The following is a 16,480-nucleotide window of genomic DNA, read 5'->3' as shown; positions in this document are numbered from 1 at the left end:
CATTTATCAATACCCTGAGATTTCTTACCCAAATGAGTTTATTGCTCAAGCTGATCCTGAAACTATTGCCTTATACATTAGTTGTTTTATGGAAGATATAATAAAAATATATTGCATTTACCAAAATAGTTTTCGAAACCAAACTCAAATCCTTCAAGATTGTATTTTCTGGGCCGAGTTGCTACGGATTTATGTATGGACCATCTTTCTACAGTGCAATAAATGCACTTTAATACACTAAACAGAGGAAATGAAATAAAAATAAGAGAAATAATTTAACATACTAAACTTTCATTGTTTATCTACATTTATTATTTTTAATTATTTAAAATTTAAATATATTAATGTAATTTTTCGTTACTTTCATTTATTTATTTTAGGAAATAATTTTATTCAAAATAAAACCAGACATTAAATTGAATAGGTTTCCTTACAAAATTTTAGATTTTAGTTTCTGAATAAAAATATATTTTAATATTTTTAAAAAATAAATATATACAATTTTGTAATAATAATTTTGAAAGAGTACAATGTAGAAATAAAGAAATGAAGCTTAAGTTAAAAAACAAATGCCACGTGTACTTTGGAAGCATCCTAATGGAAACGTGGTATAAGTAAAACAGATATCTGAGTTGGGTGGCGGAAAGAAGCAAAAACGAAAAAGTAATCAGAGAAACCCTTTTGTATCCCTCATCATCGTCTTCCTCATCTTCATCAGATAAAAAAAAAACTCAAGCAGTGCTCATTGAAAGGTGTGGTAGTTGAATGAAATGTCGCAGGTTAATGAGCACCACGCGCCCTCAACGCCAGGGAAATTGAAGCCAGAAAAATCCCCGTACATCCACCACCGCCTCCGCATCCACTCCTCGCTCTCCAAGCTCACTCTCTGGTCCTCCTTCTTTCTCGCATTCATCCTCTTCCTCTTTATCCTCTCCCCGCCGTCTCCCTCCGCCTCCCCCCGCCGCGCCCTTGGCGACTCCTGGGGCGGCTCCCACTGGGAGAAGCGCGTCGCCAAATCCGCTCGCCGCTCCACCTCCTCCAGCCTCACTGTGCTCGTCACCGGCGCCGCGGGCTTCGTCGGCACGCACGTCTCCCTTGCCCTCAAGCGCCGCGGTGACGGCGTTCTCGGGCTCGACAACTTCAACCGCTACTACGACCCCAACCTCAAGCGCGCGCGCCAGCGCCTCCTCGACCGCGCCGGCGTATTCATCGTCGATGGCGACATCAACGACGCCGTGCTCCTCCGCAAGCTCTTCGACGTCGTACCCTTCACGCACGTCATGCACTTGGCCGCGCAGGCCGGGGTCCGCTACGCGATGCAGAACCCTGGATCCTACGTTCACAGCAACATCGCAGGCTTCGTGAACCTTTTAGAGGCCTGCAAAAACGCGAACCCGCAGCCCTCGGTGGTTTGGGCCTCCTCCAGCTCTGTCTACGGGCTCAATTCGAAGGTTCCTTTCTCGGAGAAGGACCGTACAGATCAACCGGCGAGTCTCTACGCGGCAACGAAGAAGGCTGGCGAGGAAATCGCTCACAGCTATAACCACATATATGGGCTTTCCATAACTGGACTTCGGTTCTTCACGGTTTATGGGCCATGGGGTAGGCCCGACATGGCGTATTTCTTCTTCACGAAGGATATTCTCAAGGGAAAGCAGATTACCATATTTGAGTCTCCCGATGGTGGAACTGTGGCGAGGGATTTCACCTACATTGACGATATTGTGAAGGGGTGTTTGGGGGCTTTGGATACGGCCAAGAAGAGTACTGGGAGTGGCGGGAAGAAGAAAGGGCCTGCGCAATTGAGGATTTTTAATTTGGGGAATACTTCCCCTGTGCCTGTGAGTGAGCTTGTTGCGATTTTGGAGAAGCTTCTCAAGGTGAAAGCTAAGAAGAAGGTGCTTCCCATGCCAACAAATGGAGATGTGAAGTTCACTCATGCTAATATTAGTTTGGCCTACAGGGACCTTGGATACAGGCCTACCACTGATTTGGAGACCGGCCTCAGGAAGTTTGTGAAGTGGTACCTTGAATTTTACTCCAAGAAGAGCTCTTGGTGAATGGTGATGTGATTCTTTTGCTTTGCTGCACAAGTCATTGTTCCCTGCCCCTATTCTTTTGGCGCCCTGTTGATGATTGTATTTGGGGGTTTAGGGGTTTAGGGTGATCTACCATCATGTTCTGCTCTGTCATTTTTCTTGTAATTTTGGGTTTTCTCATTTTCATTTGAATGCCGGCCTGCCTTTTAGGTTAGCCATTGTACATTTTTTAGTTGAGACTCTAGAGATCGAATTGATATTTTACTTATTTGTGCTTATGGACTTGCTTTGCTCTGATTTTGGTTTAAACTAGATTGTTATTTGGTTGATGAATTGTGTGTGTTCTGCATGTAATGCTAATTCTTGTGGGTATTACATATGTTTGGTGCAGATTCTTGATGTTAGATGAGTGTGGTATTGTTGTAAATGCAGGTATAGACCTGTTTTGGTGACTCTGAATTATCAGGATTGTTGAACTGTCATTCAGAAGGCTATTTGATTTAACGTTCCTGCCTTCTGTGGATTCAATTTTGGGTTGATGACTGATTCATTAACAACTAACTTAAGAAATGGTATTGAAACCAAGATAAAATGATAAATATATATTTGGTCATATATGGGGCATTATAGTCAGGTGGGTTGCGATGATATGGGAGGAAGTTTGATGGTTTCAATTTGAATCAAATGCTTCCTGACACGTTTCTTTCATATTTTTCTGGGTTTAGTCTTTTCTGAAGGATCAAGAGTAGCTTAAACCAGATACAGATGCTTTGTGACCTTAATTTTATCAGTTTCGACTATGTACCTTCTGGATTTCGAAATAAGCTTTTGTCAAGTGCATGTGCGAGTAAATTGACATTTCAATTGCGAGTTGTTAAACCTACCGATGAATCGGTTTAGTAGGCAGTGAGCTGCAGCATTCGCTTTGACTTGCGTAATGCCCTCATCAGGTAGTTATACCATGAGGGGTTGCGATACGTAGTAGCTCAAAATTCTGACATTCAGAGACTTTTATTAACTTGTAGTTTGTACTATTTTTTAAACTGTTTGTCGAGTTCAAGGTAAGTAAAACTTCATTTGTCAGCTAGAGTTGATTTACGACAGGCTATCTTGCTGCAACTGTTGCGTAGTTGGCAGACAGTGATTGAAGAAGCTTCATACCGGTGAAGTTGGATTGTGAAGTCTTCATTCCTCGTTTTAGGCGACTCAATGATGATTCTTCTAAAGATTAAACAAAAGCTTCTTTTACTACAAGGGTGGGTCATCGGGTCGCCTCTCATCATCATGTGCCTTGTTGAGAGATTCCAACTCCCCACATGATATTCTGCTAGTTAGGTGATTCTAACTTGCAATTCCGAGCCATTTTTATGCGAGGAGCGAAAGGAAAGAGGTGAAGTAATAATAGCAGACCTCACCAATCGCTGACCGATACTGTTGTTCTTTACACATCATGACTTGTGAATCTTGAAATTCAATTCATATAAGCAACGCATAATAAATTGTTGATCAAGCTTTGTTCATTTTGTTAGCTGCTGGCTTACTCATCACCCTCAATGGAGGGTCATCTTGTGTTTCTCTTTTAACAATTTCATTTCCTCATAACCTAAGTAAACCAAACTCCTTTCGACTTTGCGATTATCTTGATGCAATTTTCTCTTGAATAATTTTGATCTTTTCTAACACTTAGGCATTTTCTCCTTATGATTCTAGATTCTTGACTATCAAGTGGTTGGTTGAGTAACATGTTGGAAGCTCCTTTAAGTAAGGAAAAATATACATAAAAATAGTAAGAAAAGAACTTGTTAGAATAATTACTTTGTCATATTGTCTCTTACCAATTCGAAAATGCTTCGTATAACTATTGTTCTACTAAAAAAACTGTTAATGTTTGCATCAACTATGAAGGATGCAATAGTTTACTTCAACTAAGATTTGTCCTCTTGTTCAATTTTTACGATTCTCTGGACTTACGAACTTTTCGATGGCAAATATTTAAAGCATTTGAGAAATTTAAGCTGGATATAAGGAGCCAAAAAAAAAAGCTGGATATAGAATATTCGGTAATTAGGTTAATCTACTGGTCCTCTATTATGTTAAATATTAAAATTTAAGCATATTTAAAAGAACAATAATTATTCAGACGCGGAACATAGAATAATAATCTCCTTTTCAATGAAATACTCGTTCGTGAAGATTTGAAGCTTTGTGTAAGCTGAAAGGAGACGACCTTATTATTATTTTTGTGTAAAGAAATAAAATTTTGGACCAAGTCATAATACAACACGATATTTGGTTTTGGTTGGAAATTAAAAGGAAGGGAAAAGAGAAAGAAAGAAAACAGTGAACGTAATATTTAATTCTGTTTTGTAAACAGCGTCATTTGCGAACGGTCATTTAATTTCACGTCACAACAGAAAGGGGCCATAGGTTAGATGGCATGTGCGTGCCTGCAATCCCAATAATGCATAGACAGAGAGATAGGTGATATTGAAGGATGGGCATGGCATAAGCACCCACCCTAGCGTTGCAAATTAGCGTGCTAACCATGAAAAGCGTCTTTTCGGCGCCCGGTGATTACGTCCACTTCAAGTCCCAAGTCCCTCTTCACAAAATCCCAGTACGTTTCTATTTTCCCCTTTTCTTTCTCCGAATTGCACTTCTAGGTTTTACCCATAGATTCCGATATAGTTGCTTTTCTAATCAACAGATTGGAATTTCTACTCTTCTTTTCATCTATTGCTTTTAAATTCTTAACAGATTGGCACTAAACAGTGGCGATATTACGATTTCGGACCAAAAGCTGTGCCTCCGCTTATATGTCTTCCCGGAACCGCTGGAACCGCTGATGTATATTATAAACAGATCATGTCATTATCCATGAAGGTACCCATGCATATTCTGATTGCCTAAACATTATCACATCTAATGTGTTTCCACTGATGCGCTTTGGAATTACCAAATCTTCACTCACTCTACTTCTCAGTGAAACTTATTTAAAATCGACTGCACTCTTGAAAGATTCTCTTGACTTTATGTTTTAATCTTAGTCATAAGTGGAAGATTACAGTTGTGTTTTGTTTTGATGCTTTAACTTTCATTCAATGCCATTCACCATTTCTCTCTAGTCACGTGCAACTGCTTTGGAATGTGTGATAACAGTTTTACAAATGCGCACTTAATTGTTAAGATTTGACTTGTGGACATTGGGAAATCCGAGGAGAGAAATATTGGGAAGACATATAACATAACGTGAGCTTTGACCCAAATCCTTAAAACTATCTATGTTAGTCAAAATGGGTCACGAGCTTTAAAGCAAAAGAACATAACTCTATCTCAATCCAAAAACTTAAGAAAATAGATATGTGGATCTTTCTCATTACCCAACCTGTCTATTTTTCCATAATGTTAGACTCCATCTCATATATTAACTTCAATATTTTGCATGTTGAAATGGCAACATCCAAGCTTCTCCTTTTAAGTTGATATGTTCTCTTTCTTGTCACAAAGCCATTAGGCAACGGGTAGTTAACTTCAAAAGTGCTTTTCTGCAATTCTGCTGCTAAAGAAGAGAGCAATAACCTAGAATCATCTAACTGCTGGATGCCTTATAGTTAGTGAAAAACTTGTTTTGAATATTTAAAAGGTTTGCTAGGTATCTTTTGTTAATCATAACTTGTAAGAAAGCTTAATTCTAAGTAGATAAGATTGAATTTTAGAAAATCATGCACAAAAGATTCTAGTTGTTGTACGCACAGTTGATGGAGCCCAAGAATACATGCCAAAAGTATAGACTAAATGTTAGATCAATTCATTAATGGCCCAAAGACATGGGGTTTTTACTGCAAAAGAGAAAAGAGGGGGAACACTTGGAAGTTAGAGAGAGGAAGAGGTTGCCACCTGAGTGGAAGAATGGTAGGGTCAGAATGGGATTTATAGAGTATCCTGATGGTGAAAAGGAAGGCAGTGCAAGCTACGAATCTTTTCCGGCCACAGGCTTGGGCTCGCGACTCAGGGAGCTGAGAGATATATTTTTACTTCTTTTCCTTCTTTTTTTTTCCAGCATTGATACCTTTCTTTAGGGAATTGAATTACTCGCATTCCGACTTTTAATTGAATACCATTTTCAGATTCATTTATTTGCTATTCCTATTTGCTTTCTATCTTCGTAACTGATATATACTTCTCTTATAACAAGGGAGAAGGGGTGTATTGAGCATTAGCAATGCAATTTGAGCTCTATACAATAAAATCTCGTTGCGTGTTGCCTACTAACAGGATTGGGCTAAATTTTGTTTATTGATTAGTGTATTCTTGTCTTTACTTCTTATTAATCCTTATTTTGTACAGGGTTACCGGGTCATATCTGTTGACATACCTCGTGTATGGAATAATACTGAATGGATTCAAGCATTTGAAAAGTTCTTGGATGCTATAGATGTACACCATGTATGATCTCAAACTCATCTTGCTTTCTACTACTAACATCTTACTCAGGATGCTAAATCTATAAATTGTTTGCTTTTGAAGCCGCATATACCTTTTTTCGTATAAAAATTTGGATAACTTTATTACATGTTGGAGACATTGATCATTCCAGTTAATGGAAAGCCCTACGTAGCTGGTCTTCAATTAAACAGTTCTTTTAAAATCTCTCGAGGTTCTTATAATTCAGTTTTTCACATCCTTAATCATATTTACTTTGGTTGTGCACAGTTATAATTTTGTTGGGAGCGGTCATATGTTACTGCTTTGGAATTTGGATATTGTGTATGATGTCCATATTTGTGTACCGTAAGGAGGGAAGGGCTCCTAGATATTTCCAACAATTTGTCTTATGATAAATGATTTTATTTGGCCAATCATTACAAGTCCAAGCTGAATCCTATCCCCAGCCAACTAACAGTCTTGGACCGTCAGCCCAAATATAGAGCTGTATATATTAAGGCTTAACACTCAGTTCGAGCCTCTTTGAACTTTCTCACTGAAAATTACTAATTGCAAGGAATCGAATGCTTATAATTAATTAAATTGATATATCTTCTTCCTTCCCAGATTTTTTAAGCCAAGTTCTTTTGCAATAAATTTGAAGCCTCAGCATGTGAGCCTAAATATATTCCAGCCCCACCTAAAATACCAGCTAGCCTGCTTTTAATGTTTTCATGGTTGATCGAAACGTTGTTACTTGTAATATCATGCTTGGTTTTTTATATAGTTAAAATTTAGGTTTTTTTTGGATAAAATTCCAAATGTTCTTACCACAACAATTTCAGTGGATGTTGTTTGCCACTGGAAATATATATTTTTTGTTTGGGTAAAACTCAAGTTCTTGTGCTATTATATTTTCATAGCTTGTATCCCGTTGGATTAATCTGTTCTGGAAGTTATATCTATCAAGTATCAACGATATACAAACAAATTATGTATGATGGTAATCTGTTCATGAAATTGCTCAGTATAAAATATGCTGTACACAGTGCATGGTTTTAGTAGTTTACACAACAAATCTCTCCACTAACTGCTCAACATGTGTAGATGTCTGTCAATGTAATGTCATCTTTTGAATCTATAATCTTGTGAAATAGCTTTTAACAACTTTAGTAAATGTTCAGTAAATTAGTTTAATCTTTCTTACAGATACATCTTTATGGTACATCACTTGGAGGCTTCCTAGCCCAGCTCTTTGCACAGCATCGTCCTAGAAGAGTTCGGTCTTTAGTTCTATCAAACACATTTTTGGAGACCCGGAGTTTTTCTGCTGCAATACCATGGGCACCCATGTACTTTTCTCTCATTATTGTAAAGAGTAATAATATATATGCTAGAAATTAGCAAACTGTGTGCTGTCGTGCCCTTTTTATTCATGAAAGATAAACTGCTTTGTGTGTCACCTAGTGGAGTTCGTAGCAAATAAAAGCATCAATGATTACTTTACCGATACTTATACACGTTGGACAATTATATGCTCTGCCAAGAAATTATGATAGGTAGTCACAAGGAAACTAGAATGATATCTTCAAAATTATATATTTATTCCTGTAATATTCCATTAAACTAAGCATCATCCATGATTACTATAGTGAGAACTTGCTAAATGGTATACTCGACCCTAGAATGATGAACCCCTTCCCTTAAACTTTTTGTCCAAAAAAAATGTCTCACTGTCCCCGCTTGGGAGTTTGTTGTATACTTCCTGATAGTTCATCATTAGATGTATTCTTTTTTCCACCTACTGATTCAGCTTTTCTATTGCATTTACAGTGTTAGTTGGACTCCTTCCTTTTTGCTGAAGCGGTATGTGCTGACAGGAATTCGAGACGGTCCCCATGAACCATTTATTGCAGATTCAGTGGACTTTGTTGTTTCTCAGGTAATCTTTTTCTTGCGTAATCAAATGCTTATGAAAGAATTTGTTTTTAGACAATAAATAAAGAGTTTCCACTATACTTTAGACTGCGAGATTAATCAACTATCATCAGGCACTACATTTCCTGAAAATTTAATCTATGCATCCTGTTTTTTAGAAGAGTTTCCGTTTATTGTGTTAAATATTTTCTTTGATTTACTTGATTCAGGTGGAAACCCTATCTAGAGAAGATTTGGCCTCCAGATTGTCGCTGACAACAGATGATGCTTCAGTGGGACCTCTCCTTCTTTCAGATTCGTTTATCACTATAATGGATGTATGTCATCCCAAGATATAATTGCCTATTTCTGTATAATGCTGATATCAAATGAATTTGTTTTTGCTTAGATCTTTTTTATCTTAAAAAAATCTTAATTGTCGAATCTCTAGATCAATTGTAATCTAATTGTTTTGATGTGCCGTGTACAAGCTCTTTTTTTTAGTAATACTATTCCACTCTAGTTATGTTAAATTCTGCTGGTACCGGTAATTTCTATAATGCACCATCAATACATTTTGCTTGTGACATTTTAAGATAATAATGTCTCACTGCTTTATCATCATCATTATTATTATTATGGAAGAGTAGTATGGTACAAAATTTTTAATAACTCTACTTTCGTCCTTTTGTACATGACCTTTCTCCTTTCTTAAAGACTAATGACTACTGTGCAATTCCTCAACAACTTAAAGATCAACTGGGTGAAAGATATCCAGAGGCAAGGCGCGCATATTTGAAAACTGGTGGAGATTTCCCATTTCTTTCTAGACCTGATGAAGTGAACTTGCATCTTCAGGTATATATAGTATCTAACTTTTCTTATTTTACATGGGTTTTGTTCTGACAGTCGTGGGCTCAATGGGTTTATCTTTTAACATGTCTATATCCTCATGGCAGTTACACCTCAGGCGTGTCGGTGTTGAAGCTCGGCCAGATTTGGTTCACAACATACCTAAGGGTGATCTTGGAGGAAGTCCTAGCAAAGAGAGTAACGAAAATGACTCTGACAAGTCCCACGAAGACGATAGAGGGGGCTCAGAGAATTCACCTGCTGATTATGACATAAATCCTACCCCAGAAAGCTCAGGATCCGGAAATTTAGACAAGCAGCCACTTGATAATTCAGAATGTTGCCACTTGAATCATGAACACGTCTTATATGCCCTTCCTGGTGGTTTCAAAGGGAGAACGAACATTCCAGGAACTTCTGTACATTTCATGTGTCATATTGCTATTTTTCATCTTCTTCATTACATCAGTTCACTGTACATTATCTGGAACTATTCATTGGAATTTAGTCAAGTTGTCTAAGTTGGAATTCTTTTGGAGACTCAATGCGTCATGAGAACCGAGGGTGTGAAACAAAACTATTGAGATTGACCGTATTGTGGATTGGATGTCTGAGTTCCTTTAGCTAGATGAACTTGAGATAGCGATGCTGTAAGTTATTACTTGCAATTTGAAGGTAGTGTTTAAACTGATAAATCATCAAATTTTATATTTCATGTTACAAGTATTTACGTGACCAAGAAATGTTTTGTGAAATTTTTACTCTGTGTGTGTGTGTATATATATATATATATTTAATTTGACATTCTTCCTCTATTTATCTGTGAAGTCAGATAGTGGTCGCGTAAAATTCTACCTTTTTATTTAAAGAAGGTATTGAAATCAAATAACAGGCTAGAAAGATTGATGATAAAATACGACAATGTTGTTGGTATAAATGATATTGCGTTTGAATTTCTTAGACAAAGTTTCGCATTCGAATATAGATAAAAAGATAATATGATGAAATGAAAAACCTTATTTAAAATAATAGTTCAAGTTTCTCGACAGAAATTGGTTAATTCTGTTTATTTACCTAGTTGGTACATAGTTCGCAGATACAAACCATTGCTTAATATTCTTTAGTTGTGTAATTCAACAGGCTTCTGCAGACAATATGGCTAAACTGCGAATGATCAGAAAATATTGATTCTCAACCAAGTGGTTAAATTGTATTGACTCAAATATGTGCTTAAGAACTGTTATTAACTTGTATGGCCAGATATTAATCTCTATTCTACCACGTTATGATACTGATCACTTGGCCCATAGTCCACAAATCTACCATAACCAAAGATCTCATCTTGAAAGTTCTCGACACAAATCCGCTACTATATGATTGATTAGCTTAGATTCACATTTCTTGGCAAGTATCTGACTTGTTTGGTGCATTATATTATGACTTATGCAGAACATAAATAATATCTGAATCCGTAAGACTCTTCTGTATTAAGCTATATAACTGTGATTAAGTACCGCATTAAACTTCTATCTTACTAATCCATGACTAAAGACCAGCACAAAAAGGAGTAAAAATATTGCCGCAATTGTTATAACCCGTTCTTCAAAAGTGGTAGTAGTTCTTGACGCAAAACCTGTGCTTACATAACTTCTAGAGAGCAGGGACTGTCGCAGCCAATTGACATAACTAACAATGTTCTTAAGGGATAATTATTCTATACCCTTCGTTTAGTAACCAATTTCGGACTTTTGGATAAACCCAGCGCATCCCTCGGTAAGAACTCTTGTAAATGACATCGTAATAGCACACGACAAACATTTCTATTTATCTTATTAATTTATTTTATATAATTAAAAAACACGTGTAACCAAAAAAAGAGATTCAATATAAATACAAAAACATTACAAATAAAATTCAATAAAATATCCAAGTTATATTTTAAATTATAACAAATCATCAAAGTCAGGATATATTATTTACGTTCCAATAGAAAAAACAAATCCTTACACTGATTAAAATATGCAAAATTATATTAAAAAAGAAAGAAAAACATTAAGGATGCCTTGCTGAGTCAAAGTTGAATAAAATTCACAACCCAAATTGTGTATTCAAATTTTAAGTACTAAATCAATGACAACTATTTCGATTTCTAAACTACATCCTTGACACTCCAAATTATTGGAACATAAGGATTGGCCAAGCGAAAACATGACGTAGCAACAGTATTTGGGGACTACTTTTCAAAAACTTCAGTATTAAAAAATAACCACCAAAGACTAACTCACTTTCACTTGCATTTGTAACGATCTATCGGAAGCTAACTGTAATGCACAGATATATGGTACTTAAAGCAGTAAACATTGCGATCCATCAAAAGTCAAAACTTCTCGGCATATATATTACTCCAAATTAAAACCAAAAACCGCAGTCAGCCATCTCTTTAAAAAGACAACCTCCAACAGCTAAAACAAAATAAAAACACCACATTGATAAATAGACTTAACTACTTGGAAGTATCTTTCTCAGTCTAACCACAAGATCTTAGCGAATCTAAGACCACATTACCTATCCAGCCTTTAAATAAACATGAAAATGATCTGGCAAATTGCTAGCCTCAACAGCTACTGCAAGGCAGTAAAACCCATGAAAGGTGCATGCATTCTCTAAGCAACCAGAGTGCTAGCAGTTGTTGATTCACTGCAAATATTAGAAGCGATCAATAGCAGGACAGGGACAGTGCAAACAGGTAAACAAAAAAGACAATATCGGGCTTCAGATTACCAATACATAAACAATGAACATCAATAGAAATTCAATTTGGAAATATTCATTTCTATGTAACATCCAAATGATATCAAGTATGCACACAACACTTCTAGGAAAATGTCTACCAGCATGACACTTTTATCAGTTTTGACCGTTTGGTAACATATCTAAAAAACAAATGATAAACTGAAACTATATAAGCCGCCCATCTCAAATAAATACTTTAAACGTGCTTGCAAAAAATAATAAAAGTATTTGTTACACAGTTTAACAACTTAAACTGAAAGATACAAGAAAAATGCTCTAATCTGTGTTAGGGGATTGAGGAAAGGTGAAGTTAACCATTTCTTTTCAGTTCCATTCCATTGTTGACATCATAAAAGCATCAATAAAACAATACCAAAATAGTCATCCGTGCAACAAAAAGGTGAAGGGTTTGAATGCACTTACTACTTCCAGACAGGTGGGAGCTTCTTGGTCTTCTTGTAGTAGCGAGCAAGACGGTGGATTCTGCTCTCCACTAGAATCAACCTAAACTTCGAGTCCTTGTCCTTTCTGTTTCTCTCCAGATGCTTCCTAATAGAAACTGCCTTCTTAATCAAATGGTACAGATCCTCTGGAATTTCAGGCGCAAGTCCTGAAAACAAATACCAAAACATTTTTCATCATTATTATTAGTGAGGTAACTATAAACAAATTTTCATTTTATCTCAGACCCATTCTCACTTCAAGTTTTCTTACTAACTCACTTCGTTAATCATTCACATCACTCGTCACATCTATCACTTCGTCTCGTATTCTTTCTTTTCTTTCTATCTCTCTTCCTTACAACTATCCATTAGCATTTTCCATACTACAATAGCATAAAAGATCAACAGAAATTGTAAGCATTGTAGCAGAGATTAAGGACAAACCATGAGCTTTGAGGATCCGAAGGATTTTGCTGCCAGTAACGCTCTTCACCTGAGCAATACCATGAGAATCTCGAAGAATGACACCTATCTGCGATGGGGTTAAACCCTTCTTCGCAAACTTACAGATATTTTCTTCCACCTAGAAAAATTAAAAGATGAGAAAAACAGATTACATAAAAAAAGGGTAAGAAAACAAGAAACCAGGATATACAAATATAATCTTTGAACACAGATAGAGAGATAGAAAGCTACATCTTGCGAAGAGATCTTAAGCCAACTGGGAGGTGTCCTTTTGTAGGGCAAAGCAGAAGAGGATATACCCTTACTGAAACAAAAAAAAAAGCTTTGATTTCGAATAATGGAAAAAAATAGAACGAAATTGATGAAAGAATTTGACAGATTTGTACGAACCCGCGGCTGTGCATACGACCCATGGCTGGTGCTGTGACTTAGTTGAAGCTCTGCTTCTTCTGATTAGGGTTGCGACGATTCTTCGGCACACTCCACTCTGAAAAACCCTAGAACTTGCGCCCTTGTCTATTATTTATAAATGAAACAGCCACCCCAAATAATTACTAAAATTTATATTAGAATTATAAAAATATTAATACAAAAGTAATTATAAAAATAAGTATTTTTTTATTAACTTCTACAATTCTATAATTACACATATCCACTTTAAGCAGGCTTTTACGAAATTAAGTAAAATATATATAAAATATATCCTTTTAAATGTTCTTTTGGTCATTTTTAATTATACTATTTTATCTTTTATTTAATTAAAATAATTGTATTACTTAAAAATATATGTAAATTATAACATTTTGACAAAAAAATGTCCTAATTCTTCAACTCAATAATAACTATATAATTATTTAACTTTTCGTTCTTATAAAGTTATTTTCTAATACGATAAAAGTTGTGTGTGTTTGCAATTGTAAAATTTAGATAATAAATTCAGTTTTGTTCATAAATATAATATTGGTAATAGAATATGTATACTAAAATGTGTTAAAAGAAAAAATGGTTATAGATCATAAGTATCACTTTTTTTAAATAACATGTATTTAACAAAATTATGTAAAATAATAACCGAATATATGATTAATTATCAAATCAAATTTAAATATTAATAAATGAGATGGTTTCAATAATTATAGATTTATATTTTTTTAATTAATTTAATACTTTTATAATCTAAAAAAATGTATCAATTAAATTTAAAAGAAAATTTGTGTAAAAGAAACTTCATTATAATTTAGATAATTACTATTTTTGATAAATAAATAGCATTTAGTAAAAATTAAAAAAAAAAAAGTAAACAAGTGCAACATTAAATTAATAATCCTAAAAATTGTATTAATGAAACAGTATCTACAAGTAGGTTTAAGATGTTTTTAACATGATCAATAACATAATGAACATCGAGCTCGAAATGTTTAATGTGTGAGTGCATAATTGGATTGGCAACAAGCAAAACAACCTCCTGATTATCAGAGTACATAATAACAATAGTATGATAACACACAATTCTTGAACAAGTAATCGCAACTGTGAAATCTAAAAAATAGTAGAAGCAATACTTTTATATTTGGTTTTAGTATTGCTTTTAAATATAGTTGTTTGCTTATTTGACGACCATGTAACACAATTTTATTTACAATCATTAAATCTTAACCCATATCCACAATAAAACCTTTGATGGGCTATCTAAAGTGGGAGAAAGAAATATGTCATATGTTATTGTACCAACAATGTAGCGTAAGATTCTTTTGACCGTTGTCCAGTGGTGTGATTGAGTGTTTACATATACTGGCATACCTTGTTAACAAAAAAGGTAATGGTCGGCTTGGTGAAGATGAGGTATTGAAGAGATCCTACTAGGTGACGATACAGAGTAGAATGGTGAAAGAAAATGGATGCATCACCAGTGATGATTGCAAATTTATGACTTCATTTAGTTTTTAATATTGGATTCTTAATTGATTTTTATGCTTTAAAAGAATGTTATAAATATGATTTTTTAGAGTTGGTTTATTGAGCATGAGATACAAAAACATATTAAAAATAACTTTTTAATTGCATATAAATGTTATTAGATATTTTTAGATGTGTTAGTGCAGCCACAACTAAGTTCAGCTCATGGATATGAAAATAAATTGGTTAAAATTTTATAACACCTTAAATAAATCCAAGAATAACAAATAATCAAAACCATAAAATATCAAGTCAATCATTGTATAAAGAATACAAGAAAAACATGTAAAAAATGAAGAAATTTGGCTAAGTTAGGAAAAAAAAACAAACAGCAAAAATTGGACCTTGTTGTTTTCTCTATTTTTTATATAAAAAATAGATTGATAATTGATAAATGTTTATGATAAAAGATAATTTGAGAAAAATATATCTTTAGATATTTTGTTTGACATTTTAAAATAATTATCTTATTTAACTATATCAAAAAATATCAAAAGATAATATTTGTCAAATCTTTTTTAATCTTGTAGGATCTTTTTAAGTCTTTTTAAATTTCTACAATAATCAAATATATCTTGAAGATATTAGATTATTTAGAAGATACTTAAAATATATTACATTATTAGAAAGAATATTACAATAACAGAAAAGACTAAAACAAAGCTTAGTGCAATTTTTATATAAAGAGACTTAGCCCTTATTCACTTGAATAGATTTGGGGGAGAGTGATTGAATGGATTTGAGAGGATTTGAAGATAAATTTTTTGTTGTTTATTTGAGTGGATTTTGGAGGTAAGTGAGAGTGGATTTGGAAGTAAATTTTTTTAATCTCTCATATCAATCAAATTCTACACTAATTCTCAGAAACTTTACTTCCAAATCCACTCTCACTTACCTCCAAAATCCACTCAAATAAACAACAAAAAATTTACCTTCAAATCCTCTCAAATCCATTAAATCACTCTCCCTCAAATCCATTCAAGTGAACAAAGCCTAGGAAAACACCTTTGGGGGGCCTAATTTTGTCCTCTCTCATTTTGTCCTCTCTCCATTTCTACATTAAATGGAGTACTCATTCTCATTGGTTGATTTTGATGTAATTTCTTAATGGATTCTAAGGCTATAATGCAATAATTGATTTGTTCTTTTAAGTATTGTTGTGATTTACATTTTTCTATATCTTTTGTCTCTTAATCAAGTGAAAGTAACGATATTTACGCTGTAGCAAGTTAACATGATGTTAAATCTAAATAACATAGCAATCATATGAGTCCAAGTGTTTTTAATTTTGATTGAGAATGTATTTTGATTAAATTTACAAATTTTAATGTGATTGAATGGGTTTTTGTGAATAATTGATAATGTATTTTTATTAAAGTTGAAAACATTAACAAGAATTAATCAAGAATGTATTAGGATACAAACAAAGTCCCACATTGGATAAAACAAGAGATGAACATGAGTTTATATACACATAAGATACATTCATTGGTAAGAGACCTTTTGGAGTAGTACTAAAAGCAAATGAGTGAGGGCTTGACCTAGAGTGGACAATATCTTACCAATGGAGATAATATCTGTGGGTGTGTT

The 16,480-nt window shown here is 34.5% G+C and overlaps 3 protein-coding genes across 3 annotated transcripts; 2 read left to right on the top strand and 1 right to left on the bottom strand.

Moving 5' to 3' along the window:
- The first annotated feature begins 628 nt into the window (after positions 1-628).
- GAE5 (UDP-D-glucuronate 4-epimerase 5) lies at positions 629-2,317 on the top strand. Its single transcript, XM_047302331.2, has one exon. It carries the CDS (start codon positions 771-773, stop codon positions 2,058-2,060), a length of 1,290 nt encoding a protein of 429 aa, XP_047158287.1. The 5' UTR covers positions 629-770; the 3' UTR covers positions 2,061-2,317.
- A 2,032-nt stretch (positions 2,318-4,349) lies between these two features.
- On the top strand, positions 4,350-9,959 carry LOC124828933 (alpha/beta-Hydrolases superfamily protein). Its single transcript, XM_047302332.2, has 8 exons — positions 4,350-4,656; positions 4,797-4,922; positions 6,387-6,485; positions 7,674-7,816; positions 8,298-8,406; positions 8,612-8,719; positions 9,099-9,239; positions 9,341-9,959. Exons 1-8 carry the CDS (start codon positions 4,585-4,587, stop codon positions 9,752-9,754), a joined length of 1,212 nt encoding a protein of 403 aa, XP_047158288.2. The 5' UTR covers positions 4,350-4,584; the 3' UTR covers positions 9,755-9,959.
- Positions 9,960-11,605: 1,646 nt separating this feature from the next.
- On the bottom strand, positions 11,606-13,473 carry LOC124828934 (small ribosomal subunit protein uS15). Its single transcript, XM_047302333.2, has 5 exons — positions 13,325-13,473; positions 13,166-13,238; positions 12,914-13,052; positions 12,450-12,636; positions 11,606-11,930 (listed from the first exon to the last, which is right to left on the bottom strand). Exons 1-5 carry the CDS (start codon positions 13,345-13,347, stop codon positions 11,897-11,899), a joined length of 456 nt encoding a protein of 151 aa, XP_047158289.1. The 5' UTR covers positions 13,348-13,473; the 3' UTR covers positions 11,606-11,896.
- Positions 13,474-16,480: the final 3,007 nt, after the last annotated feature.

The sequence above is a fragment of the Vigna umbellata genome, chromosome 1 (assembly GCF_029865625.1).
Source record: "Vigna umbellata cultivar VRB3 chromosome 1, Vumbellata_1.0, whole genome shotgun sequence".
NCBI lineage: Eukaryota > Viridiplantae > Streptophyta > Magnoliopsida > Fabales > Fabaceae > Vigna > Vigna umbellata.
This window is presented reverse-complemented; position numbering and strand designations above follow the sequence as displayed.